The sequence below is a fragment of the Larimichthys crocea genome, chromosome X, assembly GCF_000972845.2.
Source record: "Larimichthys crocea isolate SSNF chromosome X, L_crocea_2.0, whole genome shotgun sequence".
Classification (NCBI taxonomy): domain Eukaryota; kingdom Metazoa; phylum Chordata; class Actinopteri; family Sciaenidae; genus Larimichthys; species Larimichthys crocea.
In genome coordinates this window covers 12,388,495-12,409,341 of record NC_040020.1, presented here as the reverse complement: position 1 = coordinate 12,409,341, position 20,847 = coordinate 12,388,495, and the positions used below count along the sequence as shown (strand labels likewise).

Genomic DNA, 20,847 nt, shown 5'->3' with positions numbered 1-20,847 from the left:
TCGCCATGGGACATGTGTGCGTGTGTGGGATAGATGTGTGTGCGGGCCAGTAAAGAGAGAAAGAGGAAAGCACACAAAGCGAAATCCCCAAAAGATCTGAACCACCACAACAACACACAGTAAATGTATTTTATCATCCAATTGATCACTGTGCAATGTGGGTGCATTGAACACAGAGAAACTGCCACAAACACAGTGAAAGAGATACTGGAGGAACTGAATTATAACGCACAGTATAGTGCTGGTATAACCATGAGTTCACAATGTTGACACTTGAAAACACTTGAATTAATGCTATCTTGTCTTTGCCCAGAAAGAAGCCTCTTTCTTGGGATCGCTTCAACGATTTCAGACGTTCATCCGTCTGATCTGTCCGGCAGAGTTTTCCTCAGGGTCAGCCATTGTACCTCTTCACCGCTAGGTTTAAAGGGGCGCTCCTTCTGAAGAAAGAGGGTCGGACCGGGTGCCGCTCCAATCAGGATCCTCCAGGTCTCCAGGAATTGATGATGCAGGTGGCCACATCTCATGAGCTGCGACCAATCAGGGGAAAGAAACCGCACACCTAGCTCTGCAAGCAAGGTTATACATAGGAACATTGGTGGCAGGTGTTTTTAGTTTGTTGTCGTGGATGTGGTTCATGATGGGGCTGTCTAGTGGTTTGGTGTGGCTCCTAAGCTTGCAGATTTTTACAGAAAGCGCATCAGGTAAGTCTTCAAATCTTCTCATCTTGGGTTAGGCATTAGGTCACACATTTACTGTGTAACTGTGCCTTCCAATTTGTGGATCTTTTTCATTGTTTGTGTCATGTTCTGACATATTTCAAATAAAAGCCTCAAATTACAAGGTGTCTTAACAAAATCCAAACTGTTGGCACCAGCAGTGATGTGCCAGAAAAAAAGGACGCTTGTAAACATGAACTTTCCTCAGTGATTTCATATTCCTATCCCAGTGATTCATTAATCCGATATAATTCTTATATTAACTCATGTCTTGCACATCATTTGTGTAAAAAAAAAAGTTAGTCTGAACATTGTTTTGGCACTCGACATACCTGTGTAATAATAAACAACATGAAACAGGTGCAGTATGAAAGGGATTGTTCAGCTTCAAGGAGAGTCCTGGCATGGAAGTTGAGCAAAGCACTGCTGTGGACAGGGTCATCAAAAATAATAAAATAAATAAATAAATAACTGAATAAATAATTAGTCATATCATTAATCGTGCTGTCTGTGGAGGGCACGCAGCATTGCCAGGGACAGCTCTCACCCAGGTCACAGACTGTTTACCCTCCTCCCCTCTGGGAGGTGCTACATGTCTCTGCTCCAGAACCAGCAGGCTTAGGAACAGTTTCGTCCCGTCAGCTGTCAACCTGCTTAACTCTGCATAGATGTATGGAGTTATTTTTACGTTTACGGATATATTTGAGACAAAAATAACTCCATAGTTAATTAGTTTCGCTTTTGTCTTTTTTACGACCGAAAATCCACCATATTCTCTCCAACAAATGACGTCGCTTCAGCCAGAATTTTTTTGGTCCATGTCTAAAAATAAATACTTTGACATGTGATTTTGTTATGTGTTATGATATGTGGTCTTATACACATCTCTACATATTTGAAAAGGAAATATTGTACTGTACTGTAAGATAGTTACTTTCATATAGTATAGATATAGATATAGATAGCTTCTTTATTTTATAAAATATCTACAATAAATATTAACCGTAGAATCAAATCAAATCAGATCATTTTTACACTGTATCGAATCAGTCTGTAATAAAAGTATATCTTTTGAATCGTATCGTAACCTGTGTATTTAGATGTGTATCGAATCGTTTATCCTATCCACTTTTTTATCCATATAGCACGATTTTAGCAAACACAAGGTTTTCAAAGTGCTGTACAACAAGATAGAACACAATAAATAAGACAATAGAAACACAATAAAAACATGAAGTAGATAATAGAAAGGTAGAAGACAATAAAAATAAAATAAAATGAATAAAAAGCACTACCCGCACAAGATAAAATAAATAAAATAAACATAAATTAAGTAAATAAAAATATGCATGTATACACATAAAATAAGCCATCTACATGGTGTTAAAAGCCAATGAGAAGAGGTGGGTTTTGAGAAGGGTTTTAAAATGAGACAGAGGGGAGGCCTGTCTAATGTGCAGCAGACAACAGCGAACGCTCTATCCCCTCTGAGCTTAAGCCTAGCTTTAGGCAGTGCTGTCTCTGAAGGACTGGTTTGATTTTAGCCAGCTGCCTTAACTGAAAAAAGCTGGACTTCACCACAGCTTTAATCTGGCTGTCAAATTTAAGATCAGTGTCCACTTTTATCAGAGAGAGATGTGCAACCCTAGTGTATACATTATGTATTCTATGCTACCATCTATGCTGTACATTCACATCTATACTGTATATTCACACCCAGCTGTTTATTCTGTATGCTCTGTCTTCTGTATATATTCTCAACCAACTTGATACTTGTATTTACACACGCACTTCACAATCACTGATAATTCTGTTGATACCATACATAGTTTAATTAACACACACTATATAGATTTACACCTGAAATTACTTTTATTTTAGGAGAAATTGCTGCTGCTGCCAAGCTGTATAAAAAAAATTTATATTAATTTCACTCTGTCTATACTGTTATACTGTATAAACCCTATAACATATTCATATTTATATCAACATTGTTATTTATATATCCTGATTATATGCACATACTGTGCACTAGTTTGCACTTCTGTGTAGATGCTAAACTGCATATTGTTGTCTAAGTACTTGTACTGGATATAATATCATAATATTATAATATCGGAATTCCAGGTTTTATCTCATATCAACAAAATTGTATTTCATGTTTTAGCTGGTTTACCAGTGAGGTTGGTCAACTCTGGCACCCGCTGCTCTGGCAGAGTGGAGCTTTTCCATGATGAACAGTGGGGGACAGTGTGTGATGATTTCTGGGACCTAAATGATGCTCAGGTGGTGTGTAGACAGCTGGGCTGTGGCATGGTTCTGTCAGCACAATCGGGTGCTCATTTTGGACAAGGCACAGGGCCCATCTGGTTGGATGATGTCTCGTGCACAGGAACAGAATCAAAGCTCACGGAGTGCAGCCACGCAGGGATTGGAACTCACAACTGTGGTCACCATGAGGATGCTGGTGTTGTCTGTGACGGTAAACACAAATTTGTACAGCTAAAGCAATTAAATTCCTCTGTGTTAATGTTGTATGTAGTTTTTTTAAAGACATCATCATCTTAATGAAGTCGTTTGAATTCCATGTTTTATCTCATATCAATAAAATTGTGTTGCATGTTTTAGATCCACCAGTGAGGTTGGTCAACTCTGGCAACCGTTGCTCTGGCAGAGTGGAGGTCTACCATGATGGACAGTGGGGGACAGTGTGTGACGATAACTGGGACCTAAATGATGCTCAGGTGGTATGTAGGGAGCTGGGCTGTGGCATTGCTCGTGCAGCACCGCTGAATGCAGCTTATGGAGCCGGCAGTGGACCCATCTGGTTGGACAATGTCAATTGTTATGGAAATGAATCATTGATAACAGACTGCAGACATCCAGGTCTTGGGGTCAGCAACTGTCAACACACTGAAGATGCCAGTGTTGTTTGTGAAAGTAGGTTTCTTTTTCTATTTGAATAGTTGTAGCATGTGTAACCCCTATTCTATGAATTAAGGCTAAATGACTCGCCAACACCTACCGTACTGTACCGTTTTAAGGGGCCTGAGTTCTTATGGATTTCTGTAAGTAGTATTTCTATTTAATATCTACGTTCTACTTTCAAGTACTTAGATGAATCAAGGACACAAAACCACTGTACTTTAAATCCAATTATCCTGAATCCTGAATGATTTTATTTACAAAACAAATAAATTTTAAAAACAATGTAAAAATAAATAAAATAATATTTTCTTTTGTTTTGTTTGTAAATTCTGTTTTTCTGTTACACAAATATACAGATTTCCTTTAAGTACTTTCAGTTCAGTCTTTAAACCTTTAACTCACACATTCAGTTACCAAAATTCATTCAGTTACAATCAGTGAACCCAAAATTAATCTATAACCCTTAAAATTGGCTTCAGGAAATAAAATAATCAAAAATAACCTTGAAATTGATCCAAACCCAAATTTCAATACCTTTGTGACTTTGTTTTACAATAAAACACAAATTGAAATACCTTTAACCAAAACATTGTCAGTTACCTTTTATATCAATATAGATTAATTACCTGTGGTACCACAAAAAAAAAAAAAAAAAAATTCTATAACCCAAAAGAGCTGGCAAAACATGTTGCAGGCCTGATATTTGCAGTTTACCAGTGTTTCTTCACCCATTTAAAAACAATATGGCATCCAACCTGGGCAGGTAGGAGTCAGTCCTCTAAACAGTCTAAGTACTAAACAGCAGGCAGAGAACAAACCAGCTGGAGAAGAAGAAAAGAATAAAGGCATCGGGGCGGTAGGTAGCGTAGTGGGTTAAGCGGCCGCCCCGTGTGTGGAGGCTACAGTCCTCGCTGCAGCTGGCCCCGGTTTGAATCCCGCATCGGACGGCTAATTTACTGCGTGTCACTCCCCCTCTCTCTGCCCCCTGCTTCCTGTCTATCTTCAGCTGTACTATCAATAAAGGCATAAAAGGCCAAAAAAAAAGAATAAAGGCCTCAGGTGCGCGCCATCATCTTTGGAAACACTGCAGCCCGCACGGGTCTCACTCTTGTTCGCTGTCGTCTCCTTCAACAGATTTTAGTTTACTAAATGTCCATGCAATCACTATTTTTTAGGGAAAATTAGCACCAGCAGGTTAAAAGAGTAAGATCCTCTAACTGAATCGGGATTCATGACTCACAATCTCTATTAACCTGGACAACAGCCACACATATGCAAATTAAAACGATAAAATGCACCATTCACTCCTCTCCTTTTAACCTGTACAATCTCATTACAGTATGTCTCTTGTTGTTGACAAAAGCAGTCGTTTCCGCCGCTAACATAGCTTCGGGAGTCAGGACTCAGCTGAGTTGACTGCAGGTCAGTGTAACTTTATGCAGAGGAGACTCAGACACAGTAGCACAGATTCAGGTGCATCGAGTAAATCCGTACAGAGCCGAAAACATCCAAGAATCAAATGAATCAAAAGACTCAGGAGAGCAGTGGATCGCTCGCTGATCCGATAGACTCAGACTACTCAGCAGGTCTTCCTGCAGACTCAGTAACACAAACCCGGATTCAGATTCTGATTCAGATAAATACAGCAAACAAACAAGATGATAGAAACTTTTATGTAGCTGAGGCTAATATAGCTCATGGGCTAAAAACAATGCGAAAAGGTACCTAACATTATTAACATAATTTTAACTGCAGCATTATGTGTCGTTAATAATACTCTTATTCTCTGCACTTAACACAGTTAAGTGTTAATAAACTATGGTGGCTAATATAGCCTAAACTCTGTGAGAGGAGCATTTTATTTGCAACATTATGTGTTAGTATAACCTGTCATCAGTAATTATGGAGTTATATTCGCCACATTTCTATTCTGTCATTTACTGTATTTACAGTTGAATGAGTGATGCTGACTGTGAGTTATGAGAATATTATACTGTATTTGTGTCAGTTGAATGTGATGCAGCTAAATAAAAACATTGTGAACTACTTACAGCCTCATAATTAATGTTAGAGAATTTTTTATAAGATGAAAATGCAAAGTTTTATTTCCTGCATCAAAATTTCAAATGCACAAACAGTACACTGCCCTCCTCGTATAATAGCCCTCAAATTTTAATTTATTTATCCTATTTGTAGTCTAAGACAAGCAGACTTGTGTTTCACTGGTAGAATGTATATGCTTATGGACAAATGACTCAAATCTCATCCCTAAAAGGATCCGAGTTTGACATCTCTACCGTGAGCGGAAAACCATCTTATCTCCCTTCTCTCACTTATATTTTGTGATTATCTCTTTTTCTTTAGTCCAGCCTCCTCAGCTCATTTGTGGCCGTGATAAACTCCAAATAGGGCTGAATTTGACTGGTGTGGCTTCCTCTGGTTTTGACCCATTTTCTGGCAACCTGGCAGCTAGAAACTGCTCGCAGTTCAGAGTGCATGGTGATGTAGTGTGGTACGAAGTGGAGGCCAGAGAAGGTGTCTGTGGAAACACACTAAAGGTAAAGACTTCACTTCTTGTTTTGTTGCTTTTTTTACACATTGTATCGTCACCTGCTTTCAGCTCACTTAGGACAGCAATGCTCCAATGTATCATTATCTGATCTGTTGTTTATGTTGGTGTGTTCTGGTGATATCAAACCATATTACTATAGTCTTCCAGGTCTTTGTTTTTGTTCCTCTCTCCATTGTTGTATGTGTGGTTAAGGTATCAGTTGATGCCCTTTTTGAAGCATGCCAGTGTAATGTATTGTTGTGAGTTCATGTTTGCCTTTGGGCTTCCATAGCTGCCTACCTGTGTGTCCCTCTCTGTGCGTGCGTGCGCGCCAAGTGAACAGTAAAGAGAAGTCCTGTGCAATACCCGTCTTGTTATCGTGTCTCCACTCAATATACACGTAGTGAATATATTATAGCCAGGTGGCCATTTTTCTTGGCATCTATGTTCATCTACTTATTATTATTATAATTAAGATGGGATAATTGGTCCCTAAAATAGGACGGGAAGGAGGCCAGGGACTTAGTATTCATGATCTTACACTGTCTTAACCCTGAAGGACAGTTTCTTGAACCACTCAAGCTGACATAATAATTAAAGTGACTAATAATTAAACTATCCTCTGCCTTTCAGACCAACAGCACACATGCCATCTACTCCAACAATTTATTTATCTACCCCGGAAACAACATGTCCTTCGGCCTTCCTGCTCGTCTTCCCTTCTCTTGTGCGTTTCTTCTGGACACAGACGCAAGCCTGAACGTGGCTATTAGTCCATTCCTGTCGTAAGTATCGTAGCCTTTGATTAAATGTCACCAGTTGTAAAATACCGATGTGTATAAGTAATACAGAATTAGAGTTGTGTAATGTAAAAGTATACATAAATATAAAAGTTTGGAATGTAAAGGTACACTTATCAGTAGAGGCTCACAGAAGGATTCACAATGCAGACTCTGAGACAGAGGTGGTGGTTCAAAAAGGTTTTACTAGTCCAACTAGAAAAACACAAGTACAGGCAACAGTACAAATCCGGAAGGCAAAAATCATGGTCAGAAAAACAGGCTTGAGGTCGAAGATCAGGTAATCAAAGGACAAGAATACTAGACAAAGAGACGCTGGAACGCTGTACAGTACAAGACGAACTGGTGACAAATAAAGGGAGCACAGAGACTAAATAGAGGGAAGCAGGGAGCAGGGATGACACACCGGGGAAGGCGGAGACCTAAAAGACAAAACAGGAGGATAACAGATATGACAACACTTTCATGTAAATCTAACAAGATTTACTTTAGAATTACAAAGAAAAATGTTAACTCTTTATTATGGACATCAACATCTATATATGAACAACATATTTATTTAGAGATAGTTATTGTCATTTTTGTTAAATTTGTTTGTAATTAAAGAAATACTGTATAAATAATATAGTAATCTTTCTGTACAAAAAGATAAATAACAATAATATCAATGACATAATAGTTAAAATAATATTTTGCATGTTAATTTACAGATAAAAGATAAATAAGGATAGATAAAAAACGCAGTTATGCTTATGCCCTCTAGATGTCAGTGATGATAATACACTGACTAACCACTTCATTAGGTACACTTGTCGATCCAATGTGATCCAGTACAACATCTCTGCCATAAATTCTACTTTTGCAAACTTATAAATTTTGAGTTTTTGTGGACAATGTCAGAGAGGTATTAATCAAACTATTATGTTTATTATTGAAACCTCATTAGTAAACACAACAGTTAGAGTAATACCTCTCTAAAAACAAAAACTGAAACATTATAAGCTTCGGAAAAGTAGAATTTATGGCAGATAGTTAGTGGCAGCAGCATGGTGTCCCCTATGGTTTGGGGACTGGAAACTTCGGGTACCTCAGACTCCGGATGCACCTAAGAAGCCTGACTGATGGTTATACGCTACAGCTATCTAGTAAAAAAACAAACATTTTTATGTTGCTGCCTATTGTTTGTAAATGACGGACATACCATTTAAAAATATTTTTCCTTAATCAAGAGACATCTTAATACACCCTGAAATGTCCAGTACTTTCTGGAATAATAAAAGAATATGAGAAATAAAAAATACTTACCTATTTTAACAAAAAACATATTTTCTTCACAGGCTGGCAGATGCCATTTCAGGCTTGGGCTCCAAAGCCAATGCCTCCATGTCTCTGTTCCGCAACTCCAACTACAATGACACGTATCCATCAGGCCAGATCATCTTGCCAGTGGGTTCACCATTGTACGTGGGTGTGTCTGTGGAGGAGGTGGATTCACCCTTTGTAGTCGTTCTGGAGGACTGCTATGCCACTAACTCATCAAACCCTGATGATCCCGTGCAATACTATTTCATTCAGAACAAGTAAGTGTCTAACTTGGGCCTCAGCAGATGGTTTGTGGAGTATAATGGAAATGGAGAAAAGTTTATTGTATATTGATGTGCAATGCACATCAATATCCATCATCTCTGCCAGGTGTCCAACTGACCGCAGACAGGTGTCAGTGACTGAGAGCGGCTTGTCCCTCCATGCTCGCTTCACTGCCCTGCTCTTCCTGCTCCAGGATGAATACCAAGACACTTTCCTTCATTGCAGCCTCAGCTTGTGTAACCAAAGGAACTCCTCTTGTGTTCCAGTAAGTCACACCTTTCACTTCATCTATAGCATTGTAAATGTATGATCAGTGCTGCTTAAACACTGGATTTTGATGGTGTCTCTCATTTTTTTCCTGCTCTCTCCCAACACTTAGTCTTGCACAAGTAGGAGGTCCCGCTCTGTTTCCACCTCTGAGCCTCTGAAGCCCCTCACCATTGGACCAATTATCTGTGAGTATGCATTAAAATGAGGTCTCAGCATATGATGTCTCAACAAAATGAACTTTATGGAATTAATAAGCATGTTTCTTTTTCCTCTGTTTCATCTTCAGGGGTCAAGTAACCTGAGTGAGCTGATTACAACCAGTAATAAAAACAAATGACATCACATAAATCACACAAATCACATAAATCACATAAATCACATAAATCACATTTCATATTGTGATTTGTTTCTTTTATTCAATAGGCATACAATATAAAAATGATGTTATATTGTATAATTAAATTATGTCATTTTAGAGTTTAGAAATAAAGGCAAGTTACAAACATTTTTCTTCTTTTCTGTGTCTATTTTAAATACTACTGTGATGAGAACATGTTTTATATACCGTATAAGACATATCCTATTAAAAAGATGGTTTGTGGAGTTAATGGAAATGGAGAAAAGTTTATGTATGTATATTAAAGTGCAATGGCCCGATGACCCTTTCCATCATCTCTGCCAGGTGTTCCCACTGACCGCAGACAGGTGTCAGTGACTAGAGCGGCTTGTCCCTCCATGCTCGCTTCACTGCCCTGCTCTTCCTGCTCCCAGGTGAATACCAAGACACTTTCCTTCATTGCGCCTCAGCTTGTGTAACCAAAAGAACTCCTCTTGTGTTCCCGTAAGTCACACCTTTCTCTTCATCTATAGCATTGTAAATGATATCAGTGCTGCTTAAAACACTGGATTTTGATGGTGTCTCCCATTTTTTTCCTGCTCTCTCCACCACTTAGTCTTGCACAGTCGGAGGTCCCGCTCTGTTTCCACCTCTGGCCTCTGAAGCCCCTCACCATTGGACCAATTATCTGTGAGTATGCATTAAAATGAGGTCTCAGCATATGATTTCTCAACAAAATGAAACTTTTATGGAATTAATACCATGTTTCTTTTTCCTCTGTTTCATCTTCAGGGGTCAGTAACCTGAGTGAGCTGATAACAACCAGTAATAAATCACATAAATCACATAAATCACAAAAATCACATAAATCACATAAATCACATTTCATATTGTGATTCTGTTTGATGTTTTTTTTTAATTAATGAGACATACTGTACAAATATAAAATGATGTTATATTGTATAATTAAATTGTGTCATTCTATCATCTTTGGAATTGTTTTGTTACTATACAACAATCAAAAATATATATGGTTAAATAATAAAGGCAAGGTACCAATAGTTTTCCTCTTTTTTGTCTATTTCCAATACTACCATGATAAGAACATAGAATATACAGAATATATACTGGATATGACTTTATATACCTTTTGTGTGTGTGTGTGTGTTTTATATATGACTATTTTAATAACTATTTTTATGCAATATTGCATTAATACAGTGACTCATTTAGGTGTTTTATCAATGATTGCTTCATATGATCTTCATACTCACCACTTTAAGTCATTGGAAGATTTTTACTCAAACTTATTCACCAACTCCTGAATTTGCACACAGCTAGATTGGCAAAATAATTATTTGTATGCATGACAGTATCATTTGAAATGTGATTTTAAGACATCTGTTATGACCCAGCTCATGAAGGGACAGGAAGTAAAATAAACCAGCTGTATTTGATAAAAACAAAGTCATTTATGTTCTGGATTTTGATTAATTATAATACAACAAAATGAGGTATTAGGTAAGAACTACGGGTTAATGCCACGTAGTTCTTAATTGTCGAGGGTCTATTCAGAGACCCTATATGAACATACTCTTACTGGAGGGCTGATGACAGCCTAGGGTTCATGATGCTCTCATCACCATGCAAGTTTATCGTAGGTAAGAAGACCTCAGTAAGGGAAGAGTTCAAAGTAATAGGGGTTAGTTTCTTACTGGTTCATTCATTCGTCTTTTTTTTTGTTTTTTTTGTTTTGTTGGTATTACAGATTCAGCTGTGTCAACTCGACACATATATCAATTAAATAATGACTAATACACCCATACAATATAGATGTTTAACCCTCAATGTTAAAGGCATCATCACTGTATAAAAAGGAGGTGTATTACTAGCTACTTGAAGCAACACCAAACTGATATAGCCCTACTGCAGGAAACCCCTGAATGACACGGAACATGCTAAATTGAAGCAAGGGGGTTATAACCAAGTGTTCTTTTCTTCCTATACCTCACGACCTAGAGGATAGCCATACTATATATATATATATAATATCAATAAAATGTCCCTTTCCGATTAACTTCCACCTATGGAGACAAAGGAGGGCGATGGGTTGTTATACAAGGCTCCATTTTCTCCCAATCCATCACTCTTGTAAATTATGCACCCAATTATGATGATCCCAGTTCTTCCACAACATTTTTTTCAACTTGACAAGCTCCTCCGGTGAAACTTTTATCAGGGGAGATTTCAATTTAGTACTCGACCCTGTTCTAGACAGATCATCAGCCAAACAGACAACTCTAACACAAGCAGCAAAAGCATTGAAAGTGGAGCTCCGAAATTTTGGCCTCTGTGATATATGGCGTAAGCAGAACCATTTAACCCGGGAATACTCTTTCTCTACTCTACTACTCTTTTTTACTGAATTTGTTAATACACATTTGACCTTTTTTTTTTTTAGAAGAATCAGAACTCTGCCTCACCTGATGTTGTTTGGGAATCAATGGGCTTAAGATCAAAAGTGGAATCCCTAGAAGAAGAAATAAAACAACTCGAGAGGGAGCATCTAATCTCACACGAACACGGAAGTTAGACTAGGTCAAAAACAACTAGAATATAACACTACAAACCACTCAAAAAATAGAGAATGCAATGAGAAGGACGAAGCATAGATTTTATGAGCAGGGAGACAGAGCCGTCAAATCTTCCCTGGCAGATCGTAGAGAAGAAGCCCAAAGAGAAATACATATCTTAAATCAGGTGCTAATACAATTACTAACCTGAAAGAATAAACAAATTTTAGGCAATTTTATGAGTACTCTATAAATACAGGTAGCTTTCCTGAAAACTAAATTTTTTTAGATAAATACAACCTTGAGAAGCTTAATGAGGAAGCTGGAGAGCCTGGAGGGAGTATTTAACAGGGAAGAATATCAGAAGCCATTTCCCAGATAAGTCAGGTAAACCCCGGTCTGGACGGTTTTCCTGCTGAATTTTTTAAGGCTTTCCTGCCCAAACTGCTCAACCTTTACGATAATGTATAATCATGCATTGAAATTGGAAAACTACCAGAATTTCTAGAACTGCGCTAATAACAGTTCTACCTAAACCAGGGAAAGACCCGAAATTATGTATTCATACAGACCAACTCACTTTTAACTACAGATTATAAAATATTCTCTAAAAACTCTCGTTAAGATTAGGAAAACACATCCAGGTTTAAATCATTTGGCCTCGACCAGAGGCATTTTTTTCAAATTTCTATAACTTAGGCATTATTTCGATCAGACAGGGGGGGCAGACTTCTACCTGTCACAGCACCCCCTGGATAATACACTGGTGCAAAAGGAACTCAGGATTTATATCTCACATGTACAATGGATTAACTGTTGTGGGAAAAGATGCTCAGGCTAGAAGAAAGTGGAGGAGATCTTAATCATGATTTGAAGATGAAGATTGGATTGATTTATGTGAAAAAGCCCAACGCTTCTCCTATAATAGTAGACACATACTAACTCAATACAATTGATGCACAGGACTTATTACACCCCGAAAGCTGCATAAACATAAATCAGACAACTCTCGATATTGTCCAAGGTGTAAATCGCGGTCGGCTGTCTAGTTCAGTGTTCGTGGTCTTGTTCACAATTGTCCAATTACTGGGAAAGAATACTTATAACCATATCCAGAGTAACTAAAATAAATATACCATCTGAAACAAGGTTAGTTCTACTAGGGGACACTTCAATGCAGCATGTGGAGGGCAACAAAGTCAGGTTTATAAAATAGCTTTGACAAAGCCAATAAATGCATAGCCCGCAAATGGAAGGCAAAGACACAACCTGTACCCTCTCTTTGGCTCAGTGAACTAACCCCTGTACCCCAGCGAGAAATAAGGTATAATCTAAGAACAAAACCGGACAAATTGAGGGAGTATGGGGCAATCTAATTGACCATTGAATACAGTAGATATGAGATAATTAAAGAGTGATACCAATAAGACATAGCTGTCGATAAAGAAGTGTAATTATTGTTAAATTTTATTTGTTACTTTTTTTTATTTATTTAGGTGTATACACCTTTATTTATACTTTTTCTTTTCCCTCTTTTTTTATCCTATTTCCTTTTTTTATTCGTTTATAGTGGGTATGTTATTAAATATCTGAAGCTGGATGTAAGTATATGGTGTAGGTGTGGGGATGTGTGTTTATCATATCTCATAACTGTGTACCGATATCCATGTATGTTATATGTAAAACGACAAAACTCATAAACACCAAACAAAAACAAAATTGTGTTGCTGTTTTAGCTGGTCACCAGCTTGGCCAGCAGTGGACCCATCTGGTCGGACGAGTCAATTGTTATGGCCTTGTTGTGGCACTGAATTATCGATAACAGACCGCAGAATTGGCGGACTTGGAGTCAGCAACTGTCAGCACATTGAAGATGCCAGTTTTTTGTGAAAGTAGGTTTCTTTTCTATTTGAAGTTGCAACATGATATTGTTAAAATTACATAGTTGAAGGTTTAATGGAGGTTCTCATCGTATTATAGTATTTACCATCTCTTTTTCTTTAGTCCAGCACCCTCCACCAATCCTCCTGATGAAGTGAGTGATAAAACCGCAAATAGGCTGGATTTGGCTGGTGTAGCTTCCTCTGGTTTGACCAATTTTCTGGACAACTGGCAGCCAGAGATGCTCGCAGTTCACGGTGAGTGTAGTGTGGTATGAAGTGTAGGCCAGAGAATCTGTGGAAAAACACTGAAGGTAAAGACTTTACTACTTTTTCTTCTTTTATGGTAACTGATTACCAGCAGCGTGTAATGAAAATTTTGTGTCTTCTTTCTTCTCTGTCCTACCCGTTTCTTTCAAACAATGCTTTGTGCCTCTTCTTTAGCCTTCTTTAGCCCACATAACGCATTAAATCTTGACTTGCTTTCAGCTCACTTAGGACAACGATGTTACGATGTAACACTATCTGATCTGTTGTCCTGTTTTAGTTACCATTCAGTGTCCAATTCAGATTAAACACAGACAGGGTTAGGGTTAGGTCACCTGGACATTCATTCATGTTACAAGAGCTCTGATCATGTTATACAGCCCTGATAACTTTCTGAATCTCCTCAATGTTGGCTTCTTTGTGTTGGTGTGTTCCGGTGATATCAAATCAATCAGTCTTCCAGGTCTTTGTTCTTGTTCCTCTCTCCATTGTTGAAGGTGTGGTTGAGGTATCAGTTGATGCCTTTTTGAAGCATGCCAGGTGGCCATTTTGCTTCTGAGAAATTGAAGAACGTGTTAAATATGCCTTCTTAGAAATTTGCACTCCTGGCTGGCTGCCTCGCGTTTCCTGTTGATTATAGCCCCTAAATGACTCCTGTGTCATCCACTGCTTCTTAATGCCAAACCTCTTAGCAGGAATGTTGAAGTGTTTAAAAAGTTAGCTCAAGTGGTGGCCTGTAAGTCCATCTTATTTATTATAGTATAATTAAGATGGGTTATTGGTCCCCAAAATAGGACCTGCAGGCAGGTATCAGGTCAGCGCAGGAGTAAGTGGGACTTTTCATTGTCTTACACTGTCTTAACCCTGAAGGACCGTTTCTCAAACCACTCATGCTACATAATGCATTAAAGTGACTGTAATTAAACTATCCTCTGCCTTTCAGACCACACAACAATGCCAACACTACTCTCCTGTGCATACCCTCTGGACACAGACACAAGCCTGTGGATTCTCAGCACATAGTTTGTGGAGTATAGACAGGTGTCAGTGACTGAGAGCGGCTCATCCCTCCGCGTCGCGTCACTGTCCTGCTCTTCCAGAATGAATACCAAGACCATTCCTCATTGCAGCCTCAGCTTGTGTAACCAAAGAGCTCCTCTTGTGTTTCCAGAAGTCACACCTTTCTCTTTATCTTTATAAATCACATAAATCACATTGTGATTTTGTTTGATGTTTTTCTTAGACATGAGACATACAAATAAAAATGGTGGTATATTGTATAATTAAACTGTACATTCTATCACCTTTGTAATGGTTGTAGTTAACAATACAACGGCCAAAAGGACATGATATAGTTTAGAAATAAAGACAAGTTATCAATATTTTTCTTTTCTCTATGTCTATTGCCATACTACTGTGATGAGAACAGATATATACTGGTGTATGACTATTATACGCTTCTAAAAAGACTTGCAGTTGTTTACAATGCATTTCTACAATAGAAATCATTTTCTGGATTATAGTATGGGATATTTGATCACACAACAGATTTTCTCATTAACTGTAAAATGTGCAACTGATACATGGCTTTGATCCAGATTGAATTTCTCAACAATTATTTGATGAATAAAAAAATTAGGCACAGCTATCTATAGTGTCTAGACAATGACTGGTGAGCCATTGATTTTCCTCTGGTGCCACCATAAGATTGTCCAATTGTGCTTCAGTGTCCCCAACAACAATTGTTATGAAGTCTCACAGTGACTAAGGAAAATCTTTGGAGTTCATGTTGGGCTAATTAGTTATCCATTATATTTGTCAAGACAGTGTATATCATTAACGTGCTTTTAGATTTGAAATCGTATTGATCCAGAGGGAATTCAGGATCCATGAGACCAGTAAACTACATAGTTAGAACACATTACATACATACATTAACATGCAATACCATTTGTGGGTAACACAAAGTGTTGGTATAATATGTTGATTCTGGTTTGATATACAACCAAGCCTAACTGTGTAATACTGATCACCCCAGATTTCACTTGCTTGCTGACATGAGTACTAAAACACTGCATTGCATTTGGGTGCAATGAAACCCAATGTAGCCTCACATTAACATTTTTTATTTAAAACAGTACCAAACTGGTGTAAGTTAAATGAAGTGGTGATAAACCACCGTGTTGTGGTTGTTCACCCTCCAGCAAGGTCACATAACTCGGCTGCTCTGCTCTCTAAAATCATGATAAAGGCCAGTGTATGGAGGGGGGTGGATCGTCTTTAGTTTTCTGATTGACAGGCAACGAGCCCAAAGTAGAAAAGCTGCAGTGGCGGTAGGGGGGGCGGTGCATAGTGACCAGCGTTCTCCAGTCGGGTTCAGGGTTTGAGCAGTTGGGTTTAATTTCCGCCCTGTGGTTTGCCGTTCATATTAGTAGGACCTCAACTTTTTTATCGCCGCAGCGTCGTCATGTCCAACCAAGGACATTCCACAACTCTTAAACCGGGTGGGAGAGCAAGCGATGAAAACATCTTGACGTGTCTCTATTCCCCACTTGTTACTCGCCACTCCTGCTGAGGGCACAGATGCAAGTATGATCTCCATATCTTTGTGACGCTTGGGCGAAGCATACGGAAGAGCGCTTACCTGACGGTTTGATACAGGAGGACCCCATCCACCCTCCTTTGTGATGGCTAGGTCCAGGGTTGCCTCCCAACCGGCAACAGTCCATACCCCGCCTTAGAGCTCTGCGCCTGGCACTAGCAGGAGCTAACTTGTCCAGCTCATCGGGACTGAGATGACGCTCCCCATCCGACAAACAGTGCTGTGGTCCGACTCCAGTGGCTTCAATCAGATTCCTGTCGTACAAGTGTTCGTCGGAAAAACTCGTGTTGTCGGAGATCCAAGGCAAAACTGACCGGACATGCTGGGCATACATTGACGTCCACCATCCGGCAGATGCTATACAAGAGGGAAATCACTGCTAGAGTTGGCAGGACCCTGGCCTGGAGTCAAGGGCCCCCACTCCTTAAACAGAGTGTTACGAACGTGGCCAAAGAAACCCGAGCACCTTTCAACAGTGGGCTTCATCCGAAAACGAAAGGTATCACCTTCGTGCTTCACAGCTGTGAGGCCCAATGGCAACATCCCTGACCTACACAATTACAGCTCATGGGAGAGACACTGTGGAAGCAGTCGGACAGTTCATGGGGGGGCCTAAGCCCGCAATTGATCCATGCGCACGACAGCTCATTCCATCGGAAAGGAGTCTTGCTGTCTGAGAGTATAGCTTTCCAGGAGAAGTCGCCCGCCCTCCTCCAGGCCACAGAAACCAGTGTCAATCACAGTCAACTGTCCGCCTTGCTCCGAGTGGCGCTTACAACATGCCTCATCCGCGTGAGAGGGCCCCCCAATTGTGCTTGACCAAGCATCCAGCCAGTGAGGAACCTTCTCATCAAGACATGGTAACCGGGACTACTTGCATCCAGGCACAGAAAGAGTCTTGCTGAATTACGGCGGAGGACCGTATTGATCTTGCGGGGCCGGCAAAAGCCATTCGACACCATAACTCAACTGCTCCACCTGTCAGCACTGGAGGCTCACCGCAGGGTGCCACGGAGGCGGTGGGACAGATCTGCCTCCCACCAGCGTTCAGACTTCTCTCTCCACCCTTTTATTCAGCTAGCGTTGACTTTTTGGGACTTACCTGTGAAGATGGGTAGGAGGACGAGAGAAGCCGCTTGGGGTTGTGTGATCTTAACGTGCTCACGACTCGAGCTGTGCACATAGAGCTCTGAACGCTATGGATGTGGATGTTTTTCCTGTGCTCTTTGTCGTTTCATTGCCATGGGGGGTCGACCCAAAGAAGTGCTATCAGACTGTGTGGTACAATCGCGGTGCTGGCGGGAAGCTAAGGAAGCTTTTGCAGCCATGGAACCACAACTTGAGGATCGCTGACAGCATTACCAGATTTTGCCTTCAAGTTCAACCCTCCGAACGCCCCCCACTTCGTCGGTGGTGTATGGGACGAGCAGAGTCGTTCTATCAAATCTCGGCCTCCCGTTGCAGTGGGCAGTCAATCGGTTTCTGGGCAAGAGTTCTGTATACAGTTCTGGTGGAAGTAGGAGAGGATCTTTTAAACTCGAAGCCATTGGGTATATGTGTCCAGCTGATGTGCTGACCTGGACCCATCACTCCACAACCATTGCTTCTGAATGGGGGCGGCTTGGGGATTGCACTTTTGCCTCACGGTGTCTACAGTCCTGCCAGGTATGGGTCGACGTAATGGCGACACCTGTCGACCACTAGTTGATCAAGTTTTGGTTCGTTTACAAGGAACTATTTGCCAAATTCAGGACACGAACCAAAGTGGGAAAGGGGTCATCAAAGGAACATCACTGTGGACTCTTGCGTTGCTGTAATCATTGAACTCAACCTCTTTTTTTTGTAAGCGTGAATGGACATATGTTTTAAAATATTTTTTCTAACCCAGGAAAATTCTTAATACACCCTGAAATGTCCATTACTCCGTTGACTTATGGAAAGAATATAACAAATAAAAACTTAAAGAAAGAAAATACTACCTACTTAACAAAAGAATATTTCTTCACAGGCAGGCAGTGGCATTCAGGCTTGGCTCCAAAGCCGAAGCCCCCATGTCTCTGTTCCGCAACTCCAACTACACTGACACAGTATCCATCAGGCCATCATCTTGCCAGTGGGTTCACCATTGTACGTGGTGGCTCACTGTGGAGGAGTGGGGATTCACCTTTGTCGTTGTTCTGAGGACTGCTATGCCACACACTCATCAAACCCTGATGATCCCTGCATACTATGTCATCCAGAACAAGTAAGTTCTCACTTGGGCATGGTTTGTGAGTGTATAGAATGGAAAATGGAAAAGTTTTGTATTATATGTGCAATGGCCCCATGACCCTTTCCATCTCTCTGCCAGGTGTCCCACTGACCGCAGACAGGTGTCAGTGACTAGAGCGGCTTGTCCCTCATGCTCGCTTCTGCCCTGCTCTTCCTGCTCCAGGATGAATACCAAGACACTTTCCTTCATTGCAGCCTCAGCTTGTGAACCAAGGAAGCTCCTCTTGTGTTCCAGTAAGTCACACCTTTCTCTTCATCATAAGCATTGTAAATGTATGATCAGTGCTGCTTAAAACACTGGATTTTGATGGTGTCTCCATTTTTTTCCTGCTCTCTCCCACCACTTAGTCTTGCACACAGTCGAGTCCCGCTCTGTTTCCACCTCTGAGCCTCTGAAGCCCCTCACCATTGGACCAATTATCTGTGAGTATGCATTAAAATGAGGTCTCAGCATATGATTCTCAACAAAATGGACTTTATGGAATTAATAACCATGTTTTTTTCCTCTGTTTTCATCTTTAGGGTCAGTAACCTGAGTGAGCTGTAACACACCCGTAATAAAACATACAAATCACAAATCACAAACAAATTAAATCACATAATCACATTTTATATTGTGTTTTTGTGTTTTTTAATTAATGAACTGACTGTTATATTGTATAATTAAATTGTGTCATTTATCATCTGAATTGTTTTGTTCTATACAACAATCAAAAATATATATGGTTAAATTAAAGGCCAGGTACCAATAGTTGTGCTCGTTGTTGTTGGCTATTAATATACGCATGATAGACTGATTGATATAATATGTGAATTGACTTTCTTTGTGTGTGTGTGGTGTGTGGATTGTGTAACCACACTACTACAAGATGGGCGTGGTGTACTGAACAAAAACTATCCCACACCGGGGCGGGTGGTAGCGCCTTGGGTTACGCGCCGCCCCGTGTGTAAGAGCAGGGCCGGCTATGCGGGCTTTGGGGTCCGTGCCCGCCTCAGACTCCCTTGGCCCCGCCCTTGGACAATGGTCGCCTGTCTCCCCCACCCCACCGTTTACATTTTTTTTCCGCTTTTGCAATGTAGTTGTGCAGGCAGACTTCCACAAGCTGACCCTAACAGCACGATGGCGATAGAGAAGAAGCCCAAAGAGAAATGCATATCTTAAAATCAGGTGCTAATACAATTACTAACCTGAAAGAAATAAACAATATTTTTAGGCAATTTTATGAAGTACTCTATAAAACCCAAGGTAGTTTTCCCAAAAAAACTAAATTATTTTTAGATAAATACAGCCTCGAGAAGCTTAATGAGGAAGCAAGGGATAGCCTATTACAGGGAAAGAAATATCAGAAGCCATTTCCCAGATTAAGTCAGGTAAATCCCCTGGTCTGGACGGTTTTCCTGCTGAATTTTTTAAGGCTTTCCTGCCCAAACTGCTCAATCCTTTACGATTAATGTATAATCATGCTATTGAAATTGGAAAACTACCAGAATTTCTAGAACTGGCGCTAATAACAGTTCTACCTAAACCAGGGAAAGACCCGAAATTATGTAGTTCATACAGACCAATCTCACTTTTAACTACAGATTATAAAATATTCTCTAAAATACTCTCGTTAAGATTAGGAAAACACATCCAAGGTTAAATCATTTGGCCTCGACCAGAGGCATTTTTTCAAATTTCTATAACTTAGGCATTATATTCGATCAGAACAGGGGGGGCAGACTTCTACCTGTCACAGCACAGCCCCTGGATAATACACTGAGTAGCAAGAAGGAACTCAGGGATTTATATCTCACATGTACAATGGCATTAACTGTTTGCTGGGAAAAGAAGTGCTCAAAGCTAGAAGATGAAGATTGGATTGAGTTATGTGAAAAAGCCCAACGCTTCTCCTATAATAGTAGACACATACTAACTCAATACAACTTGATGCACAGGACTTATTACACCCCGGAAAGGCTGCATAACATAAATCAGACAATCTCTCGATATTGTCCAAGGTGTAAATCTGCGGTCGGCTGTCTAGTTCACGTGTTCTGGTCTTGTTCACAATTGTCCAAT

The 20,847-nt window shown here is 40.0% G+C and overlaps 2 protein-coding genes across 2 annotated transcripts; both read left to right on the top strand.

Annotated features, from left to right (window-relative positions):
* Positions 1-640: 640 nt before the first annotated feature.
* Positions 641-5,848, top strand: LOC113746533 (deleted in malignant brain tumors 1 protein-like). The gene is made up of 4 exons (XM_027282555.1): positions 641-704; positions 2,887-3,201; positions 3,273-3,563; positions 5,844-5,848. The coding sequence occupies exons 1-4, from the start codon at positions 641-643 to the stop codon at positions 5,846-5,848; spliced, it is 675 nt and encodes a 224-aa protein (XP_027138356.1).
* A 1,040-nt stretch (positions 5,849-6,888) lies between these two features.
* On the top strand, positions 6,889-9,200 carry LOC104922125 (pancreatic secretory granule membrane major glycoprotein GP2-like). Its single transcript, XM_027282554.1, has 5 exons — positions 6,889-6,983; positions 8,336-8,578; positions 8,691-8,850; positions 8,965-9,040; positions 9,142-9,200. The coding sequence occupies exons 1-5, from the start codon at positions 6,889-6,891 to the stop codon at positions 9,150-9,152; spliced, it is 585 nt and encodes a 194-aa protein (XP_027138355.1). The 3' UTR covers positions 9,153-9,200.
* Positions 9,201-20,847: the final 11,647 nt, after the last annotated feature.